The 22,790-nt window shown below is 41.9% G+C and overlaps 1 protein-coding gene across 8 annotated transcripts in view; it reads left to right on the top strand.

Annotated features, from left to right (window-relative positions):
• Window positions 1-22,790, top strand: part of sik2b (salt-inducible kinase 2b) — a 49,453-nt gene that overhangs the window by 9,317 nt on the left and 17,346 nt on the right. For all 8 annotated transcript variants that reach the window (XM_028464011.1, XM_028464010.1, XM_028464009.1 and 5 more), the window contains exons 3-4: window positions 1,302-1,365; window positions 19,362-19,523. In XM_028464011.1, coding sequence (XP_028319812.1) covers window positions 1,302-1,365; window positions 19,362-19,523 — 226 coding nt within the window. The remainder of the gene's footprint in view (window positions 1-1,301; window positions 1,366-19,361; window positions 19,524-22,790) is intronic.

Genomic DNA, 22,790 nt, shown 5'->3' with positions numbered 1-22,790 from the left:
TATGGAGGAGTATTCAAACACCCTGCTTACAAATGTTGAAGGCCCAGGTGCTTATTTGTCTCAATATAATTACAGTAATTATTATATTAACATATATGTAGAGTAGGTAAAATCCTGAACGGATTCATATGGAACACCTTATGGTTTTTCATGACATACTCCCCAGAAATGGCAAAGTGGTTAGAAAATAATGAAAAAGGCCATTGCTATGTAAGGTGTAGCCCAACCAGTATCTAATATAGATATTTTTAAAATGGTAATTCAAGAAGCCCCTTCTTGCGATATTTGTTCACGTTTGTCTAGACTGATTTATTAGGGGGAAATAAAGTGGTAGACACTTTAGCTTGATGAATGTCGCAGGGTTGGCTGTCATGTTTTCATGCTCTCCTGATTTTAGCCTGGGTTTTCCATAGTTACTGTTTCCACAACTATGGAAAATGCTTGGTGGGGAGGCGTCACATTGGTCAGACTTCCACTCATAATCTGCTATCCTGTATATGGTAACTTGTCATTTAATTTGTATAATGACAGACAGTGCTATTACCTTACAATAAAAACATGTTGACAATATTCATTAAGTTTAGACATCTCATCACAAAGTAGTGAAAAAAGTGAAAACCACAAAATAAACTTGTTAATACTTGATACATATTGGCAATTTGCCATCAAAGGAAACATAAAATGCCATGGCCTATTTTATCAGTTAGTACAAATTTAGAATGCCAAATATGATAATTATTACACAACCAAGACCAAACCAACCAAACAAGACTCTCATAATAAAATCCATGAATCGGTCAGTTTAACAGATGGAAAATGGATCGAAAACAAAAAAGTGTATGATTTATGGTGTGAATGTCTGGCTCACAGTGTCTGATTCATCCTTGCTCTCCATCTGATTCTCCCCTCCGCATTCAAATCTATTCATCTCCTGAGTGTTTGTGCTTCTAAATCCGTCCTCCTCCTCCCACACAACACAGCACCATGCGGGGACCGAAAGGTTTAAAGGACCATTCAAATATACTCGTTTACACAACCAGTCCTCCTCCAATCTCTTACACAGATGCTGTTTTTAGAGCCTGTGCCATTCATACATTCTGTTTGTACTGGACGGCAGGGCCCTGAAAACAACTATGTTGTAATTTGTTGTCTACAGTGTCTATCACATTGGGTTTCTTTTTGCTGATGCTGATTTTTGCATCTTGCAGTATAGACTGTTTACTTGGATTGTGTAATGATTCTCACTCTCCCACTCTTTTTCTCCCTCCTCCCCTGGCCCCCGTTCCTTCGTCCTCTCTCAGGTAATGGAGACGAAGAACATGCTTTACTTAGTCACGGAGTATGCCAAGAATGGGGAGATTTTTGGTGAGTGATCTTCTCCAGCACAAGATCAGTCTGACCTCTAATGCTGTCCACCTTGTTCATTTATGTCTTCCTTATATCAGCTTTATATATATATAAAAAAAAAAATCTCCTCTTTTGTGTCAGCAAGATTTTTGACAAACAAGGAAGTGTCAAAGTCTTTTTTTTAGTTTGCCTGGCTTTTACAATTATCCCAGCCTACATTTCAAAGGTCTTATGACTGACAACAATCTGGGAACAATGTCCTGATGCAGCCTGTCATGTGCTGCTTGTGGAGTGACATCATTATCTGACTGTAAACGTTGCAGAGAGGCCCCATCAAAGGAAAGAAAAGTTAACAGTTAATAAATTGCCATTTGTGCAGTCCAGACACACTGTTTTAGTGCTCCAATATTCTGCTTGTGCAAACCTTGAACATTACTGCAGTCAGTTCTATATTCTCAATGATTAGCAGAGTTTTTCAATTTCTCTTGCAGATATTTGTTTTGATGGCTTCATCTTTATTATGAGATAGCATTCGGCTATGTCGTAAAAACATTCGAAAAGAAATACCTGAAAGATCTTAAATTCTGGAATCACTTACTAATTCGGAGATGAAATAAAATTAACCAGCTTGCTTTGTCCAACTGAGAAGCACAAATGCTCCCCTTACAATAAGCTGTTAATTTCAGTATAAATGCATGTTTCTCCGATGACTTCAAGCTGTATGAAATCAAAAAATTATTCAATTTTAACGTTACATAAACATTAGTATTTAAATATAACCAGTGAGTGCTAAAAATATGAAGTTGTGCAAGACTTAAGACCTCTAATAGAAACACAGTCTCAGTATATTCTTTTATGATGTTTTTAAAAGAAAAACTGTGTTCAAATGTGGCAGTTTTAAAACAGCATTAAACTGTAGAATTGTTTAAGTGTTCCAAAATGGGTTTTATGGCAGCGGTATTTAATCTGTTTTTGTTCAGAGCTTCTAATGGTTAAGAAAGGATAGACAGAACAGTGTTTCACTAGAACAGTGCACCATGATAAGCATTTTATCTCTACTATAGCAGCACATTCTCTACGTTAGTGTCACTCATGCATAGCATTTACTGTTGATGTGAACAGTGCATGATTACCATTTGCAATACAGTGCAGTGGGCACTTGAAAATTTTCAGTCAATTGTTGGTATAACTAATTCAGACACTAAAGCATATTATTGAATTTTCTAAGCATTAAGCACAAGTATGGACCTGTCTGATGTGGACCACAATCCACATTCAGGAGGGCCTAACAAGTAGATAATCTACAATTATTTTCATTTAGCCTTCATTCCAGACTTTGTGCCCATCTGTGTTTGTGAATGTGTGCATTAGTATATACATGTGGATTTCTCGGTTGTTTTGAGACCAATGAGTTCAATTTGTGAAGTTGACTCATAAACAGAAAGTGGGAAGTAGGCCGACAAGAAATGAGCGAGGGGAAATAAGTGTGGTTATAAATGTGAAGGAAGCACAAAAGTGTACAATGATATGATGTAGCCCCCTAGTATCATTACATACACTCATGATGTGCTTTTAACACACAGCGGCTTTTGTTAACCGTGTGAAGTTATGCAAGAAAGATGTTTGCACTGGATGTTTTCTCTTTTTTTTTCCTTTTTTTTATATGCACATGCTGTCAAAGGTCAACACTACAAGAAGTGCTATCTTTTTTTTAGACAGAAATGCATTTTTTTTTTAATTTTTTTTTTTTATTGCAATTAAATAAATTGAAAAGAAAAACTTTATTAAAGGGAGAATATAAAAAGAGAGGGCAGTGTTACACCTAGATGAGGGGTGGGGGGGTGGGGGGTGTAGGGGGAAGAGACGGACTCGAGGACGCAGCCAGAATAGTAGAAAGAGCGGGGGCCAGTGAGCCCAGGCAACCCCCTGGCCGAGCAGCCCCCGAGACGTCCCCAAGACACCAAGCCGAGAGGCAGCCACCGCCCCCCACATACTCACCCGAGAAAGCACCTAGAAGCCGAGGAGCCAGCGCACTCCGCCACCGCCCCCAACCCCAAGGCCCCCCGCCGACATCCACCCCACCACCCCCACCCACCGCACCCAATCCCCCGAGGAGAGGGCCCAGAGAGCCCCCTGCCCGAGATCCCAGCAGAGGGGCCAAGGCCCACGCCCAGCAGACGGCCAGAGCCGCGACGAATCGGCAGCCGGCGGGCACCCGCCAGTGGGCCCAGAGCCAGCAGGGACCGGAATAGAAGCAGCACCGGGAGCAGCACGCCCGAGGACAACGACCACACCCCCGGCCGCCCTGAGCAACGAGGGGACGCTGCACGCCGCACCGCCAGCCCCCAGGCGCACCGCCCCAGGTCATCATTTTTTGACACCGCCAACGCGATGTGCCTCAGTTTTTGCTAAAGTCCCCTCGCCGCCCCACCCACCCCCAGGAGCCCAGCCAGACCAGCATGCGGCACGCGCAAACCAGAGGCGGTACTTTGGGGACCGCCCAAGCAGGGGCCACCCCACGCCGCACCCACTGGTATGCAAGAGCGCCTTTGTGTATCTAAGTGTATGTGGTGCACATAGACCCGGAAGGTGGTGTGTTGAGGTGCGATTAAAATTGGAGGGATTGGTAGGGCAATTTGAGGTGGGAATGTTGCCCCCGCGCCACTACTCAGTAGCACAGGCGACGGCACCCTCCACCCTCAGCCCCACCATCCAGCCCCCCAAGGGTTGGGTATGGGTGTGTGGTGCACCAAGGGAGTGAGCCAGACCAGCTGGGAGTGAAGTGAGGTGTTCATTTTAGGAGGCCTGTCTGGTGCGAGCCCGGCCCTTCCACATGGCGGGCCACCGGAGAGGGTAGATGGCGCAGACGGGCACGCGGCACAGCGGACCCCAGGGATGGGCCGAGCAGCACGGCCGGAGACCCACCCCGCGGCACCCTCCAGACCACGGCATCCCCACCCCCCAGACGCGGCCAGGCACCAGCCACACCCCCCAGCAGTCCAGGGGGCGAGGAATACCGTATCTTAGCTGTGGCATTTATTTATACTCTTAACATAACAGATTCTGATCCTGATAGCAGTATCAATCTTGTTTCATAAATTGATCTAGCGGTTTTTACAGTTCCATTTTTGAATACTGTTATCAAGACTGTTGAACCTCCTTTTGTATAATCTATAGCAAGGGTCACCAACACAGGCACCAGGTAGCCTGCACTGACCATAAGAGGTGCCCTCAGGTCTCTGATTTTAGACAATGAGCTTTGTCTAAAATCTGATTTATTTGCCAGGCTTATTTTCACTAAAACATTGAGGCAAATTTGTTTAAGTGTTGCAGATGTGATTTTGTTGAAGAAGCTGCAGATTGTGATAAAATGTGTTTTTAAGAGATGGAGTTTAAAAAGTGGATTTTTTTTTTTTAAATCTTACAAAACTGTTAAATTTACAAATGTATATTTTACAATTAGTTAAAAGGTGTTAGTGGATAGTTAATAGGAAAATAAACATTTACTATGAAATGTAATGAAAATGAAACAATTGCATGAATTAAGAAAAAAAAGTGTTAAAACATTTCTTACCTTTTTATGTTACTGCTAGATTTCCATATCATCTTGCCGATTAATTGCAGTGAAACTGGAAATTTTATATTTAAGAAGTGTTTATTAAACTTGTTGCCCTTCGGATTATTCAGTACATTTGAAGTAGCTCGCAGTTTTAGAAAAGTTGGTGACCGCTGATTTTTAGATATCCTAATTGATCATTCCTGAATTTAATGAAACCAACATGCCCCGACTCCTCAGACCCTTCTGCCCTGATTGCAGCTTTGACCTTACCTGGCAGACAGCAGGCGATTATTAGAGGATTGAATATAACAAAACCTGCAAATTATTAAAGGTTTTCAAATGCCTGGAGGTGGATCAAAACGCTGAGTTGTACTTCACTTGGGGGGTAAAATCAATTTCTATCCTCCCCGCATCGGCATGTTTTTTTCTAACTGGCTAAATTTCTTAAGCCTTCTCCAAGCCAGAGGCTGCACTGAGGGAAGGAAATGTTAGTGTGATGAGTGCATAACGGTTCATAATTCAGTTAATGGTTTTAAACGATGGATAAGCCAATTATCCAATAAATCTATTGTGAAAAGTTGTTGAGGAGGACAAAGAGCAAAAATGTGTTTGGAGCCGTCAAGACAAAGAAGTGGATCTAGGAGGTGGGGAGTGATGGGCCCACTCTTGCAATAGGGTGGTAGACGGGCAAAGCAGGTGGCATCAATGGCAGTTAGTTAATGCACCCCTAATGCTCTTCTGTCTGTCAGTCATTCTGCAGAACCACAGTTTGCACCAAACGGCATGGGATGGATCAAACATGGAAATTAGGTCAACAACAAATAAAGCAGAGTTGCCAGAGTGGAGGGAGGAGAATGGCAGCGTAACGGGACATCCTTTTGAATTTGGATGGTGGTGGAAAAATATAGGGCATGCATGTTTATGGAAGTCCTGCTGGGGAGATATGCGTATCTTTAAGTCAAAATCACTGGAGCATATATTTTGTTTGATTGATGGGACGGGAGTACGAATGCTGACGTCAAAAGGAGCAGTGATGCTCTTGTGGAATGTGTTCTCATATTTGATAAGTATAAGTATGCCTTGTAGAAGGAATGGTTGATTGGACAATTTAGGTGGGGAACAGCCCTCTTGAATGAACACCGCAGGCCGAAGACAACTGTCTAAGGATCACTGGCTCTCTTTTTTTCAGGAAAATTCAGCCTTAAATATGGTAAATTTATATGGAGAGACTGATTTCTTTTTTGCAACATGTTTTTTTGTCTCAAGGTTGGCCTAATAGAAGTGCTTTAAAAATGAATTCAAGACTGTTATTATTCTTTGAAGAGTTCTTTTTCATATCACATCTGAATAACTCCTATGTAACCTAAATAACTTTAAAAAAAAAAACAGAAAAACTTTAGGTTATTCATATAACCCCAGTTCTCTGAGTAATATAAGTGAGCTGTCTCACTATGAGATGCACACTCTGCTGCAGACCTCAGAAGTCACTATCTCATTACGCCAATCCTGATTGGCTGGTGAAACATGTCTGTTCGCCAGAGGTAATTCCACCTACTATAAGTAATGAGGACGGACGGCAGCATGTCATTCAAAATAAACACCTCTTCTCACTCGCCCAAGCGAGAAGGGTTGTCTGATGAGACATCTCACTAATATTACTCTGAGAACTGGGGTTATGTGAATAACATAAAGTTCTCTTTTATATTATTATGTTGAATGTCTCACTATCAGATATGGTAGCTTCTGTATTGCAGACATGCTTATCAAGCGTACACTAGCCCATAGGGCAAAGTTCTTTTCAGATCAAAACAGCAAAACTGCGCGTGCTACGCATAGAGTAGAGACGTCCAGCCTATATAAGCAGACACACGTGAGAGGTGACCTCCATCTTGCCGCTGCACAAATGTTCTGAACAGACACTCCCCTAAACAGAGCCCAGGATGTGGTCAAACCCTGATTCGAGTGTGCGTGCAAGCCCCCAGGCAGCTGCAGACCCTGACTCGCATAAGCCAGAGCAATTGCCTCCACCACCCAGTGTGACAGGCGCTGCTTTGGGACAGGCTTCCCTTTATGAGGCGGAGCCCAGAAGATGAACAGCTGATCGCTCCTCTTGAAGCTCCTTGTCATGTCCATGTAAGTACGTACCGCACAAACGAACACAGCATATGATGCCTCTGCACACCCTGTGAGGCAGAGAAGACCATAAGGTTAATAAGAGAACATGAACCCATCACTTTTGGCACCAAGGCCGGGTTGGGCTTCAATGTCATCCTCACATTGCCCGGGAAAAGTTGAGCACCTGACGGGTGTACCAAAAGCGCTAGATGTTACTGACCCACTTAACTGACGCCATAGCCAGCAACAAAACAGCCTTAAGAGACACAAACTTCAGGCCTGTCTCCCCCAGCGGTTCAAAAGGAGGACGTTTAAGTCCCTCCAGAACCACAGCCAGATCCCATGGTGGCACCAGTGGTCTGGATACGGGGAGGAGCCTGCGCGCTCCCTTCATAAAACTAGTGGATGCTGGCTCGTTGTTTTCTCCCCAAAGCCCACGTGACAGGCGGCGATCGCAGCCAAGTACATTTTTACAGACACGAACCAATGCTTTACCCTTGGAAAAACACACAACGGACAAGTGAACGCTGGCGCGACTTGCTGCTGCTTCTTACCGGTAAAGTTTTTGCCATCATGAGGATCGGCAGACTGGCTGGGTGGCTTGTCCTCGCTTTGATCGCCCTGTCCAGCATACTGTGTCCATCATCAGCTCTGCTCCAGTACACGGCTTCTGAACTCCTCCAGCTGCGGTTTCGTTTATCTGCTCCACCGCTGCGCTTGTTCCCGGGCATCGTTCATCCACCCCCTTGCAAATACATTCACTGTGGGTCTCGCCGGAGCTTCCACATCGATGACTCCTCGGCCATCAACTCCTTCTGGTCCACATCTTGCCGTTGTCGGAGAAGCTACGGCAGGAAAGCAGACTATGGTGTGTTAGCCGACCTAGCTAGGTCAGCTAACGTTAGCACCACTCCCGACCGCAGCAGCGTCCACTTTGGACTTCTCCTCCGTGACTTCCTCCTTGACCATAAACTACATTTTCTATGTCTGACAGAAACCTGGCAGCAGCAGAATGACTTCTCTTAGATTAATGAAGCTACACCACCTGGGTTTGTTTACTTCTGTCAGCCTCTGGTCGGGGGGGAGGTCTCGCAATAATCTACAGGGAGAAGTGGAAGGTCTTACCTCTCTCCATCCCATCTTTCACATCATTTGAATCAATGTCTTGCAAATAACAGGACCCACACCGACCATAGTAGCCACTGTTTATTGTCCACCCAAAAATAATAAGGATTTCATCAATTAATTTTCCTTACTTCTCACTCACCTCTGCACCCTCTCGTTCAATTGTGCCTGGTCATTTTAATATCCATATGGACAATCTGAACCACTTACTCACTTCTGACTTCACATCATGCCTGGACAGTTTTGGTTTTCAGCAGTTTATAAATTTCCCTACCCACTCAAAGGGTCATATCCTTGACCTCTACAATAAAACCGGCTTTACTGTTTACAAGGAAATGTACCACCACCACACTTCTATATAAGGACTCAATTAACACAGCTAAGGACCAGTACTATGCCACTCTCATCAGTGCTGGTGATGGGAACACCCGGACTCTGTTTTCCTTAATTAACAACTCCCCCCGTCCACCAGACTCTCTCCCCTTACACTTCTACTCTATTGACCACTGTAATTCACTCATGAACTTTTTCAATAAAAAAATGTATCATATTCATCAGAAACTGACCAGTCACACCTCCTGCAGTCCATTCCCTCCTGTTCCCTCAGTTCTCTCATGTCAGCCACTCTCATGTTTTCACCTTCCTTTCTCTGCTGACATATCTGTACTCATTGGAAATTCCAAACCATCCACCTGTCAACTTGACACCCCTCCCGACACCCCTGATCAAAGCCTGTCTCCCCTCCCTGTCACCTTTGGTGACCTCTATCATCCACTCCTCCCTTAAATCTGGTTCTTTCCCCTCAGCTCTGAAATCTGCTGCAATAACTCCTTCTCAAAAAATGACCCGAGCAACTTCAATAACCTTCGTCCCATTTCCTGTCTACCATTCCTTTCAAATGTCCTGGAAAAAACGGTGTCATCACAAGTTCACTCCCACCTCTCCAATAACCACCTGTATGAGCAGTTCCAGTCCGGTTTCCGCCCCCATCACAGCACTGAAACTGCACTGCTCAAAATAACCAACAACCTCCTTATGTCAGCAGATTCTGGACTCCTATCCATCCTCATCCTCCTCGACCTAAGTGCAGCTTTTGACTCCATCTGCCATTCCATCCTCCTCCATAGACTGGCATCCATTGGTTTATCAGGCAGACCCCTGGACTGGTTTTCTTCATATCTCTCCGGCCGCACCCAGTTCATTCAGTTAAAAACATTCACATCCCAGCCTTCTTCACTCTCCTCCGGCATTCCCCAAGGCTCTGTCCTTGGTCCAATCCTTTTCATCATCTGTCTTCTTCCCCTCAGCCATATATTGCGGAAACACAACATTAATTTTTATTGTTATGCAGATGACACCCAGCTCTACCTCGCCACCAAACCCACCTCCACCCTTCCTCCAACCTCCCTCTGTGATTGTCTACAGGAAATCAAATCCTGGTTCTCCTCCAACTTTCTCAAACTCAACAGTGGCAAAATTGAGGTTCTCCTCATTGTTTCCAAATCCACTCTTACAAAATCAAAACGCTTCACCGTCGACAACTCTTCCATTTCCCTCTCCCCTCAGGTTAAGAGTCTGGGTGTCGTCCTCAACGGCACTCTGTCATTCCAAACCCACATCAATAACATCACTCGGTCTGCATACTTCCATCTTCGAAACATCAACCGCCTCCGTCCCTCCCTCACCTCATCCAGCACTGCCATCCTGGTCCACTCTTTGGTCACATCCCGTCTTGATTATTGGAACTGCCTTCTGTCAAGTCTCCCCCAAAAGTCCTTACATAAACTACAACTGGTTCATCACCAGAACACCTTTCATCCACCACATCACCGCTGTTCCACTGGCTCCCAATCACACACCGCATTGCTTACAAAACTCTCCTCCTAACGTTCAAGGCCCTCCATAATCTCCCTCCTCCGTATCTCACTGAACTCCTCCACATAAACACACCCAATTGGACCCTCAGATCATCTTCCTCTCTCAGCCTTCTCATCCCTCCTGTCTGCATGATCACCATGGGGTCCAGAGCCTTCAGCCGCTCTGCCCCCCACCTCTGGAACTCCCGCCCACCTGTCATCCGAAACATTGACACTCTGACCATCTTCAAATCACCTCTCAAAACCCACATGTTGAAACAAGCCTACTCACTCTGATTTCCATCCACCACACTGCAAAACTTTTTTTTTTTTATGATTGGTTTTTAGTAAAAATGTTACCTACCTCCTTTTTAAATCTCTAATTTTTATGTTTTATATTTACTGCTTTGTAATTCTATGTTTTTATTGCTGCTATTTTAACTCTGCTTGTAAGGTGTCCTTGGGTTTTTTGAAAGGCGCCCGCAGATAAAATGTATTATTATTATTATGCCAGCAAAGTGAGGGGGGACGGCAGGGAACTGCAGCCTGTATCCCTCCAATATTGTCCAATCTAATCCAATTCATCTTTATTCATAAAAGCACTTAAAAAACCAGGAGGAGGGGGACGAAGTGCTGTACTAAAGTGACAAAAGTGCATACACTATAAGACAAACAATAAAACAATACAAAATATAAAATAACAGTAGTGTATATGAATTCAATGCAATTAAAAACCATACGCTAAAGTAAAAAGATGCGTTTTTAAAAGATTTAAAAACATTAAGAGATGAAGCCTCTCAGGTATTTGGGTTTAAGGCTATGCAATTATTTAAAAACACATAAAAGGTGTTTAAAAACAATCCTAAAATGAACGGGCAGCCAGCGAAAAATGTCCGTAACACCCAGGGCGGGGCAGCGAGTGCGGTCCACCTCTTGTGCCTGAGGGAGAGGGTGGACACGCTGCGGCCCATCCACCGTTAGGCTCTCCATCCGTGATACGATGGCACCCTCTCTCGGCGGACCATTGCCATACCCCATGGGGTGGGCAACGTGTGCTTTCCTAGGGGGGCAGCGCCGTGGTAGGGGCGTGGGGACCCCCCAGGTGGACATTTGAACGCAGAACACATGGCGCTGGAGAACGTGGAACTTCCAGCCGGATCAGGAGAAAAGAGTGGTCAGGCTGCTATTTTCTTCTTTTTGGCCTGGGCATGCTGTGCCGGAGCTGGAGATGGGGCTGAAGACTTTTTGGGCCAACCAGACAAACTGCGCTAGGAAGACGGGGTGGGCCGGGGCACGAATGGTGTCGACGCTCTGAACTGCGCACCCTGAGGAGCAGTATGTGGGAACGCCTTGCGCCGCACAGGTGGAGATGGAGCTGGGGGATTCTGTGGAAGACTCAGGCAGAGGGCCTCGACATCCTTCTTTTTGGCTTCATAGTCCTGCAACGAGTGGTGCCACCGGAGGCATCCGGAGCAGCCCCAGGCTCTCCATCGCCTTGCAATCGAGGGATGAAGCACCGGGCTTCTGCCGCTATAGGAGCGTGCCACTTCTCAAGCAGCTCAAGGAAGACAGTGAGATGTTTACTTGTCGCAGCCCTACCTGCGATGAGTCTCTTACCCTCGTAGCGTGACCTGGTGGACTCGGCTACAACAGCAGTCCAAGGGATGGCTAGTCAGGCAGCAGCGTGCTTACACACATCGAGCTTGTTCAGACTAGGGAGAAGGGAAGTGGTGTGCTTCTCTCATCTCCCTCCCGAGAGGGAACGGAGGCAGCAGGCATTGCAGCCCAAGATCGAGTGACAAAGACGTTGTCTTGTCTTCTGATATGAGGAGCTCAGAGGTGGCGTCTTCCTCATCCCCGCAGTCCAGTTCGAGGACGTTGTCCTCGTGCGGCGGGACAGCGGCCAGGTTGAGCTGGGAGCCCCAGCTGGTACCAAAGGCCACTGTAGTCTCCATCGGAGTCCCCTCTTCTTCACCCGTTGTGACTGCAGCACCGTGTGAGGGAAGGTGGGTGTCGAGCACAGACAGACTAGCTTGGCGTGCTAGCCATCTGCGGAGACTCTTAACTGTGAACACTGCACAGTGTCGACAGGAACTGGCAACATCAATCGCCAAACGGGCATGTTCCAGCTCAAGGCCACACGAGCAGACTTGGTGCTTGATATTTTGTTCCCACATCCACAAAGTCAGGCTTGGGAGTCTCTAAACCCTCTGGTGTGAGGAGCTATGGCCTCCATCCTTGGCGAGCAGGTGCGCAGGCACTTAGTGGCGGTGATTAACTGGATGGTGATTAGCTGGCGTGCTAGCCGAAGAGGAAACCAACCCGCCTGACAGTCATGGTGGATGTTGAGAGCAGTAGTGAACCGTACCGTCAACTGGTGTGTTAACGTCCGGGAGCTCGTGGGGCGTTGAGGTATGAAGCTGGGCCATTAGCTGGAGTGCTAACACCCGGGACTCAACAGTCGTAGTGTGGCGTTGAGGACGGTGCTGAGGCATGGTAATTACGGTTTCCAATCTGGTGTGGCCGAAAGAAAAAAGTGCTTCCAAAAGAAACTAGTAGCGACCGGCGACAGAAGCTATATAAGATCCGTCTGTGGACAGTATAGCTAGCTATTTTTGACACGAGATGTGCTCCGAGTGAGAAGAGGTGTTTGAATGCCGTTTGCCCCCACTACTTATAGTAGGTGGGACTACCTTTGGTGGACGGCCAATCAGAATTGGCGTAATGAGATAGTGACTTCTGAAGTCTGCAGCAGTGTGTGCATCCCATAGAGAGACATCAAACTTAATAATATGAAAGAGAACGAAGTGCATTTGGAGTTCCAAACGCATAAAAGCTTCATATCTACAGTTTTGCACATGGTTCAGATGGCAGATGCAGTGAGCAGTTTTGAAAGAAGCATGTTCAGTAGAGTGACAGGCAGTATCTTAAAGAGCTTTAAAGAATCCACCAGCTATCAACAGTGTCAGAGATGAACATGCTGCCACAGAATCAACCTGACATGTTATTCTACGGTTAATCTGAGGTACTCTGCACATATTTAGAAATGGTGAAAAATTCAGGAATAAATAAAATAACAGCATGTGTGATGAATTTTTCATGCCACTCATTTTAAACAACAATAATGGTAGTAGGTAGTCTAGAGCTTAAAATTGGCAGTGGTTATAAATAATTTCATCATGAACAGATACTTATGTGATTCATCTCATTGACGAACAGGGCAGATATAGCCAGGTCTATATCTTGTAATTTGTAACAATTTAAAACTTCTTGAGTTATTTAGATGTATAGAGGAGTTTTGCCCTAATGTACACACAGGTGACATACTTGAACCACCCCCTTTCCCCTTAATCATTAAGTGAAGTTCCCTTGTTTGAAATATGTTTTATAATGCAACCAAAGTCATATTGTTAAAATAATGCTTTAATTTCAATATGTTTTATTAATACCAGAAACGCAATGATACAATATAGCTGCTGAACTGCAATGGTTGGGGCCAGGCAATTCAATTTTAACCAAAATAAGGCAACTCTGAACAACAAGCAGTGTAGGAAGATGAAAAGAAGGTGGCATTTGGGTGCATTTTACATCAGTGATTGATGCTTTATCTCACTGAGTTAATTGCAAGAGATGACTCTGCAGTACATTTGTTTTAAAGTTCTACTCGCTCATTATAGGAATTCCACTGCTTCAGTAATAAGTCCATAAATCAATAAGTCAAACACATAAATAGTCCACATTGCAACTATTTTTTGATTGAACTTCCTTTCTGTCACTGAGCTAATTAGCACATGGAAATGTCACATGTAGCTCCACTAATTAACTACATCAGTCACCTGTGTGCATGATGGTTTAAAGGCAGATTTGAAACGGCTGGCAAAAATTCACTTAGGACAAAAATTCAAAAGAACACAAATTACACCCAGAGAGCATGAGATGTTGGCAATTTGTTTTTAACAATGATTTATTGGCTACATAAGTGAAAAGCTGATGGTAAAAAAATGCCATTTTTGCATTGACTGTAATTGTTGTCATAAAAGCAAAATTCAAATTCCTGTAAAAAAAAATTGTAGAAAATCTTGTAGTTTTTTTTTATGAACATTGAATATGTAATTGGCAAGAAATTGCAAGTATATGTTTATATTTCATTGCATTGTAGGCAAAAAAATTTTGATCAATCAAAAATCTGTGTGGATCATAGGTGTGTCTCGATCCGATATTGATATCTGATATCGGTCCGATATCAGCCAGAAAGGACTGCATCTGAAATCTCCGATATATATTATATTTATTCAATTGTAGAATACTGTAAATATTATGTTGAAGGATAAAATGTATGTAACTAATTAGTTTTTAATAAATGGGTCAGTTTTTCTCATACCTACTGTTGCTGACAATTGTTCTGTGTTTGAGTAATAACACTTGATCAAGCCTTTTCTAACATTCCACACTATAAAATAAGTAATAAAAGTTTGTATGATTCATGCTGATATCGTATCGATATTGGTATCGGCCAATACTCAAGGCTGCAATATCGGTATTGTATCAGAAGTGAAAAAGTTGTATCGTGACATCACTAATCATTTGTGTAGGACAGTCTGAAGATGTGCTGTTGCAAGTTTGGTGTCAGTTGAGCAAAAAATTGTGGGAGGAGAGTAGTAAGTTTTAAGAACAGTTTTAAGAAAGAACAGAGTGATGGACTTCATAATTTGCAATAGGTTTAAATGCGTGTTTCTCCAGTATTCAGGCTATAGTTGATTTATTGTGACTTTTTTAAAATGTTAAACTTTGCTTGCTATTGCACCACCTTTTTGACTATTGGCCAGCTGTGGCAACCTGACATAGGACTAAGCCTTTGTGCATAATTTGACGATCGTTCTGGCATGGGAAGTAGGATTTCCTCAGAAGAAGAAGAGAGAAAGAAGTCAAGAACACTCAGGGCAACAATAGTTTCTCGGCAGCTTATTTCTGCCTGACCCCTAACAATCAACTTAACTCTGTGGGCTTATCCTTAAGAAAACCTGAATAAGTTCACCTTTCATTTAACCGTGGCCAGGGTTAAATGACAAAGTAGGAAATCTTGTGTAATAGCCAGGAGCTACAACTGATCTTTGCCTGGTTACTTTGAAGGAATGGTGGTATTCTGTTCCAGCTGGCTACAGTCCATGTTAATTCCTCAAAGTACAGATATTAAATGGTCAGACCTATGCTAAGTTTTCATATTCAAGAGCGTTTGCACCAGTTACTGATGTGGAATAAATGTGTGTGTATGATTGTTATATTTGCCCCTTTTCCTCTCTATTCATGCTCACTGGTATTTATACACACACACTCTGCCAACCTCTCTGTTTTTGTCATAACTCCAGCTAGAGGTCAGTCCAACAAACTAGTTAGTACCCATGATCTTTGTAGCCTCCAAAGCCAAGCAGCTGTTATGAGACGTGGCTCTTCAGTGGGCTCGTTGCAGCAGTGGGCCAAAGTAGCTGTTATGCTGTTCCCAAACACCCCTCTGATTCATGTTTGATTTCCCAGAATGCAGCTCTGCATGCCTCACTGCACTGATATGCTTACCTTCACTAACATTTTATCAGTATTAGTCACCCTTCTACCATAGCAAAATACTGTATTGTTTCTGTCTGCGTTGGCTTGAATATTTCATTTCCTAGGCAGTAATGTTTCCTAAATATGCATGTTAACGTAGTAGAAGTTGTTGGTTCATAGCTCTGCTGGTGATGCAACCCAAAAATATGTAGTGGCTTCTGGCATTTAGTCTTTGAAGCTCATGACTCTTTAAATGGATGAATTCTTTTCAACTAAAAAAAAACAAACAAAAAATTTGTGGCTTTCCATGCAAAAGTGAATGTCTTTCTTTTTTCTTGTTTTACATGTTTTAATTTACATTCTTCAAATTTAAAATGATTTAAAATACATCTTACACAGGAGTGAACCTGTTTTTTTTGTTTGTTTGTTTGTTTTTAACTTAAATAATATTTTCAGATTTTTGCATTGACAATAAAAATGCTGCGTCACACATTAATCAGCGAAAGATAGATGGACGGATCCAGAGAGGGATAGGCTGGACACTCCCAGGACATTTGCTTCAAGGACTAGTTTCTCTCCCAGATGCATACTCAGACCTCTGCGAAACATTCCCTCCCTCTGTGTTTTTTGATTAGCAACTGTGCTTGAATGCACAGGTCCCCGCCAATGGAATTTTTCAGCTTGCATCTAATCAGATATTTCTAAATGTCTGTCTACAATTTATTACCGCAATTGCAATGGCAAAACTCAGGTAAATGAAGTAGCTTCAGATCTTTTAAACTTTGAAGTGTTAATGGCTTTGAGCTGAATTAATTGTAAATATAAAGTATTCACACCTTCATCCATGTTGTTGACTTTTGGATTATTGTGCTGTCACCTATAAAATCTGATGGCTAACTCTTGAAAAAAATAAACTTTAGTGCACACAAAGGAATTTACTCTAATTTACATGGCTATTATATTTAAAGCCAAAAAATAATTTTAACTAAACATATGTTGTGTAAATGATTTTATAATAGCTTTATACTGATGAAAATAATTTTAAATGTATACATTTGTATATTTCTTCCTATAAGATCTTATCTACTATTGTTATAGTTGTTGTGCAGTTTTGAAAGGTTTGGTCAGCAATCTGAGTCCCTGCCAGCTAGAAACTAAACATGCATGCTATCAGGACAAGCATCTTATGAAGCTGACTAGATCGTAATAATTCCTGCAAGTGTATTTTGTCTTCTTTTTTTTTTTTAAATAATATGTGAAGGTTTCATTTAAAGGAGTATAAAGCAGGATTTGAGAATAAATAAACATTCAATTTAAGTTTTTTTTAATGCTAATGAGTGATGAAGCGCTCTAAACCAAACAGAAGGAGCTCACACATTTCACCCTATTGCCTTGAAAAGATTGTGATACATTTTGTGCTGCTGTTCTGGGTTCGATTTTCCCACGCAGTTCTGCAGACTTGAAGTAAAATTACGTTGATGGTGACGTCAAATGTCGCTAGTACGCGTTCTCAACAGTTTGGAAATGAACCGGAAATAAAGAAGAATGAGAAGACAGATTGCAGAATGAAAGAAGACAAGCACAGTGGACTAAACTGCTGTTTGGTTCCACAGCAGAGGCATGTGCACAGGTCTTGCAGTAAACAGTCACGGGAACGGCGAATAAATGAATAACCCTGTCACAGTTGGAGTGCGGATCGGGCCGCATTTCCCCGTCCGAGTCCAGTGAAAACCTCCTTTTTTTTCTCAATAAAATTGGTGCTTATACCGCTAAAACAAGCTTACATATGTAATTTCTTTAACAAACAATTGTTAATGTCAACATCAGATCAGCGCACGGGTAACAAGCGAAAGTGAGACAAACAAGAGACACGCAAGAGACCCATTGCATCTATTTACATAATCCATGTATCAAAGATAAAGATAATCCATGTTATTGTGCAGAAAAAGGAATGTATCAAAGGTGTATTTCTTTATAATTGTCCTTCTCTGCTCCATTCTCCTTGCCCTGTGGATCACTGCTCGCACTGTGCATTCATTAGGGCTACATGATAATAAATTGTATTTGTGGTACACTTTACATTTGATGCCAAACCTTAGTCCTACAGCTGTGGCTACTACTGCACTCACTTCAGACTGCGCGGGAACGACACAATGTGACCAAACCTGACCACCTGTTCTAAATATCTGTCCGAACCCGACCCGTCCATTGCCATCGGGTCCCGTCAGGCTTCGGTCGGGTATCCAACCTCTAGTGACGGTATCAGCCGGCCAATCGATCGGTGCCGATTTCCCTTATTTTGGGGGATTGGCCTATTCTTGCATATAAGGCCGATCTTTTCTACATCTGCAAAGGTCTTAAAGTCAGCCACGGTCCTCTTGTGCTGTGAGATGCCTGACAGCATGACCACCAGATCATGTGTGCATGTGCGTGCATGCGCATTCCTCTGCCACACAGTTCGGCAGAATTACACAAAAAAGAGAGCCAAGGATTGCAAATTGTAATTTCTGTAATGCGGAAATAAATCTTGGCTGAGCTGCAAACAAAACACTACCTCATTTACCATTTAAGATACCACCATACCGCTGAGTATGCATCATTTGAAGCTAGCAATCAAGGTATAGCTAAAGCTACTGTGAAGAAAATAATGGAATTCACGGCTTTGGATTTGAATAAAAACCTTCCACTAATGAACAAGTGACTGTAATAAGTGTGAGAACAACTAACCTGTGTCATGTTCAATCAGTCATTACCCGTTGACTTATGAAAATGTTACATATGATGCACTTTAATATTTCTATAGAATGTTTGACTTTTAGCTTTTTTCCTGTCAGCTGTTGCAAGTTCATTTTAGATTAATATTTTTACTTTTAAATATCCACAAAGCTGATGCATTTGGACATTTTTTCTTTTTACTCGACAAGGAAACTTGAAACTCACGACATTTTATTGGTGGTTTAAGATGTTTTGTTAGTTTGTCCTGTAGATTATTATTATACCCCAAACCCTGTGATTTTCTTTATTTGTAAAACCAAAATACTGCTGTTCACTTTATTTTTGGCAAAGAGCTCCAAACAGGTCTGCAGTGTAACCTGTTAAAAAATGACTACAGGATATAAAAGGTTTAATACATGAAGTTGGCCTCATGTGCATGCCTGGAGAATAAATATACGTAGGTGATGTGGTTGCTCTTAAGGAAAAACACTTTTTTCGATAAATGTGTTTAAAAATCCAACTTGTTCTTCTGAACCTCAGAGAAATAAATGTAAATTAGTTTGATTTCTTCCTTCAAATCATGATACCACATTTTCACAGTGACGAACCATTAAAGAGTTTGCATACAGATCCACTGTGTAATGTGCACATGGTGCAGCAAAGATCAGTTCTCTGAAATGTTTTTACTTAAGCTATGAAATCGTCTTTGATTTTTCATTGTAAGTCATTGACTACTCACACATGCACACATATCTTTGGACGAACTCAGTGAAGGATGGAGGCAGGGTATCTCCAAAAATAAATGAGCTTGTACATCTTATCAGTTTATAAATGCACTGTAATGTGGAGCAGCTGTAAAATGAACTACCATTGGCACCGAACCTACACCTAATTAGAAGTCAGTTATGCTTTCAACATAACCACTAATGCTCATCGCAATGAAAGGTTGACCTATAATGCATTCCTCTCATTGCACACTGATACCTTACACTGTGACTGCCAGGCCTGTGGAGTCCCCTTATGTAATCGCTGTAAAATATCTACTGGGTTAATTCTGAATAGGCGACATCATCTTATGCCTATGTCTGTCTCTTTGACTGCAGACTATTTGGCAAAGCATGGGCGTCTCAGTGAGCTGGAGGCCAGGAGGAAGTTCTGGCAGATCCTTTCGGCTGTCGAGTATTGTCACAACAGGAACATCGTCCACAGGGACCTCAAAGCTGAGAACCTGCTGCTGGATGGCCACATGAACATCAAGATAGCAGGTACAACATTTTCTTCAAAACGATGATGGATGGAAAATATGAATGTTTCAGTTTTGCAGCTTTTTCTGTCATGATCATATTTTTAGCGTCTGTCAAATATGAAGCAACATTTTTAGATACAAAACCCTTCAAGCGAGGAAAATCTTACTTTAAAATTTTATGATGAAAAATAATTCAAAAGCTTGAAACTGAAATCATGGCTTTTCTTATTTTCTAACAAATAATTTTACATCCTAAAACAGAAATCAAATCGACCTACAGAATGAGTCAGAAATCTTCAAATTAAAAAGTGGAAAATTGGGTACAAACATTTAACGGAGGCCTAAAATATGGACATAACAAGAAGCTTAATGCAGGCATTATAACAGGCCTGTGTAAAAATTGGCCATGAGCTCAGCATTAATACGGATGTCCTGGCTAAAATGCAGGGCTCATTATGGGCTAAAATAGACTATAAAAATAAAATAAAATCGTCTACTTTGATGGATGATGGGTAATTGATCAGAAAAGCATCGGTAAATGTTGAAGGACAGTTGCTGTGATGAAGCTATAAATGTTTAGGATAAGGCTTTATTCTTTTGCAGAAAACACTAAATACTGAGTTAAAAGACTAAAAACATACAGTTTATGTGTTTTATAAATACTATCTTCTGGCCTGATTACTTGCTTGTGCTTATTTACTGTAGATTAGGTGAATAAAACGTGAAGTTGTTTGATATTATTAATATTTTGTGAAGTTTTCTTTAATTATTTGTCACATACCTGTGATATTCCAAATATCTGCTTGTGTTTTTTTCCTTATGGAAAAGGTCTGATGGGGACAACATGTATGAGATACTGCTGTTATAATTTAATCGCCTATCAACCTGTTCCTCAGCAGTGTTTTTACATAATATCCTGGAGATGTGATTACCCAGACTATAATTTTTTACCAACATGTCCAATTCAGATTAAATTCAAAGCAGGAAACGGTTGAACAGAACATCACCTGGCTTGTGATTAATGAAAATGTCTCTGAGGAGAACATCAGTTGTAAGGTACACGCTGTGCTTCACAAGTTCAGTAAGTGGTTATGAGGTTCAGATGAGCAAACGTGTCCTATTTGTGTTCAAATTGACTCATTGTACTCTGCGTTGTCACTATACAGCTTGTCAGTGCTTGACTAACTGTGATGTCCGTCTGTACTAGCTAGCCCTTTTTCTCATTGGAAATTAAAAACACTTTCATACCATGAAGAAAAGGAATAGTAGGTAATCTCATGCTTGTTAGCCTATACGGTATACCTGCATTCTGTAGGGATTTTTGATATTTCCAATAAGTACAGGCATATTGGTAAAATACTACAGATGATCTTACCTTCAAAATGAAGATGAGACCCTTTCAATCTCAAGTGTATCACCAAAGCTGCCAACACAAAATGGTGAATACAACCTAATGGGCTTTTTCTGGCATTCTTTTAGGTGAAATATCTAGTCTTCACAGTATTAGGACTAGTAAATACTATTAAATCTAAGTATATACATCTTTCCTAATATATTAGCCTAAATATTTTTTTTTTAAAAATCAATAAATTAGGCTTTGTGCACTTTAACGCATCCATTTACAGTACAAGTGAGCATTGTATTGAGTAAAGGTGGTTGAATTGTTTTGCACACACTAGGTTTTTTCTTTGTTTTTCCATTTGAAAACCATGTATCATTTTACCTTCGGTTTTACAATTAAGTGGCATGTTGTGTTGGTGTGTTGTGTTGATACGATATAATACCAATAAATAAATTAACATTTGTGGCTGTAATGTGACACAATGTGGAAAAGTTTTAAGGTTATGTAATATGCTGTGCACGGTACTTTTGGACATTAAATCTGAATTTACCATTGGTCAAACTGGCTCCATACATGGGATAAAAGCCTTTAAATGCAATGTCTGGATTTGGATCTGACAATGGAGGTCTGCCTGGCTGACAACTACTGGGCTGTTGAGTCTGTGCTGGAGCACTTCAAACTGAACCTGTACAAAACCAAAACCAAGTCAAAAAAGCTGCGCAGTGGCGCTGTTTTTGGCTGTGTGCTATTCTCCCCCTGTACTTAAGTCAATCACTGCGCCCCTCCATCCCAGTTACGCACTCTGGCTGGAGCGCCCCTGAAATGTGTGCGTTGTGGGCGTGTCAGGAGCCTTGACCGGAGAATACGTGCAGGAGAGAAGTGCGTAAAAAAGCGCTTAAGTCAAGATGACACCAATGTGCTGCGTGTTTGCAAAATTGCACTTCAAAATATTTGTTTTGGCTCAGATGTGAAGCTTTTGGCATCCCTGTGTTTCCTGATGGTATTTGTTACATCTATCATCAACAGGAGCAACACCTGCACACTACTCAAGTACCGGTAGTAACATTTCTTGATACATTTCAGATGTGTGTACGTATGTTTGATTCAAGAAAAAATGTATGCATTTTTAAAAATCTTTGTCATTCCTTTCTTAGATTATGAATTAATGCTACTATTTGCATTCTGTTTTGCATCACTGGTGTTTTTATTTAAATAATTTAATAGCATCCTGAATAAACTTTGTTAAAGGTTGCTAAGCAAAGTAACCAGAAACATCCACAGTAAAGGAAAGTTAGTGAAAGATTAGTTTCACACAAAACTATTATTAAAGAAAATAAAGTAAATGTACTCAGCTGGATTACTATTAAATCTAACTTATCCCATTCAGCGTTTCTGATTAGCAATCTAAAGTGTGATGACGTTCATCTTGACATTGTAGATATTCCTCATATCTCATAAGTGTTGAATTTTGTCGATAAACACCCCTGTCTCCAGTTCTCATTTCTTGCTCTCCAGCAATGCTTTTGTTTTTAAAAGCCACCTCTGGTCAGTCCGTATGAAGCTTGACTGGCAGTCAGTCAAAGAAAGGTCATAGTCATGGTGGCTGCACAGGAAAGTGGTACAGACGCAACAGGGAGTGCCCTCAATGTTTTCACTTCAAACAAACCCTGGACTGACTGAAGAGGATGGAAAGAGAGGAGGAGGAATAAAAGGACAGAAAACAAGCAGGTTGTTGGATAAGAAGAAGGAAAGGATGGCAGAACCATAAGGATAAGGATAAACTTTATTGATCCCCCAATGGGGGAAATTTGGATGTTACAGCAGCTCCAGGAAACAGGAATATTATAGTGCAGGATTACATGTTGTTTAGATGTTTGGAGGAGTCGTTTTTACATCGATCACCCTTTACAAGGAGGACACTAGATTCTCAAAGAAACATGAAAT

Source organism: Gouania willdenowi, chromosome 13 (assembly GCF_900634775.1).
Source record: "Gouania willdenowi chromosome 13, fGouWil2.1, whole genome shotgun sequence".
In the NCBI taxonomy this organism is placed as follows: domain Eukaryota; kingdom Metazoa; phylum Chordata; class Actinopteri; order Blenniiformes; family Gobiesocidae; genus Gouania; species Gouania willdenowi.
The sequence above is the reverse complement of the archived record's forward strand: the minus strand, read 5'-3'. Positions and strand labels throughout refer to the sequence as shown.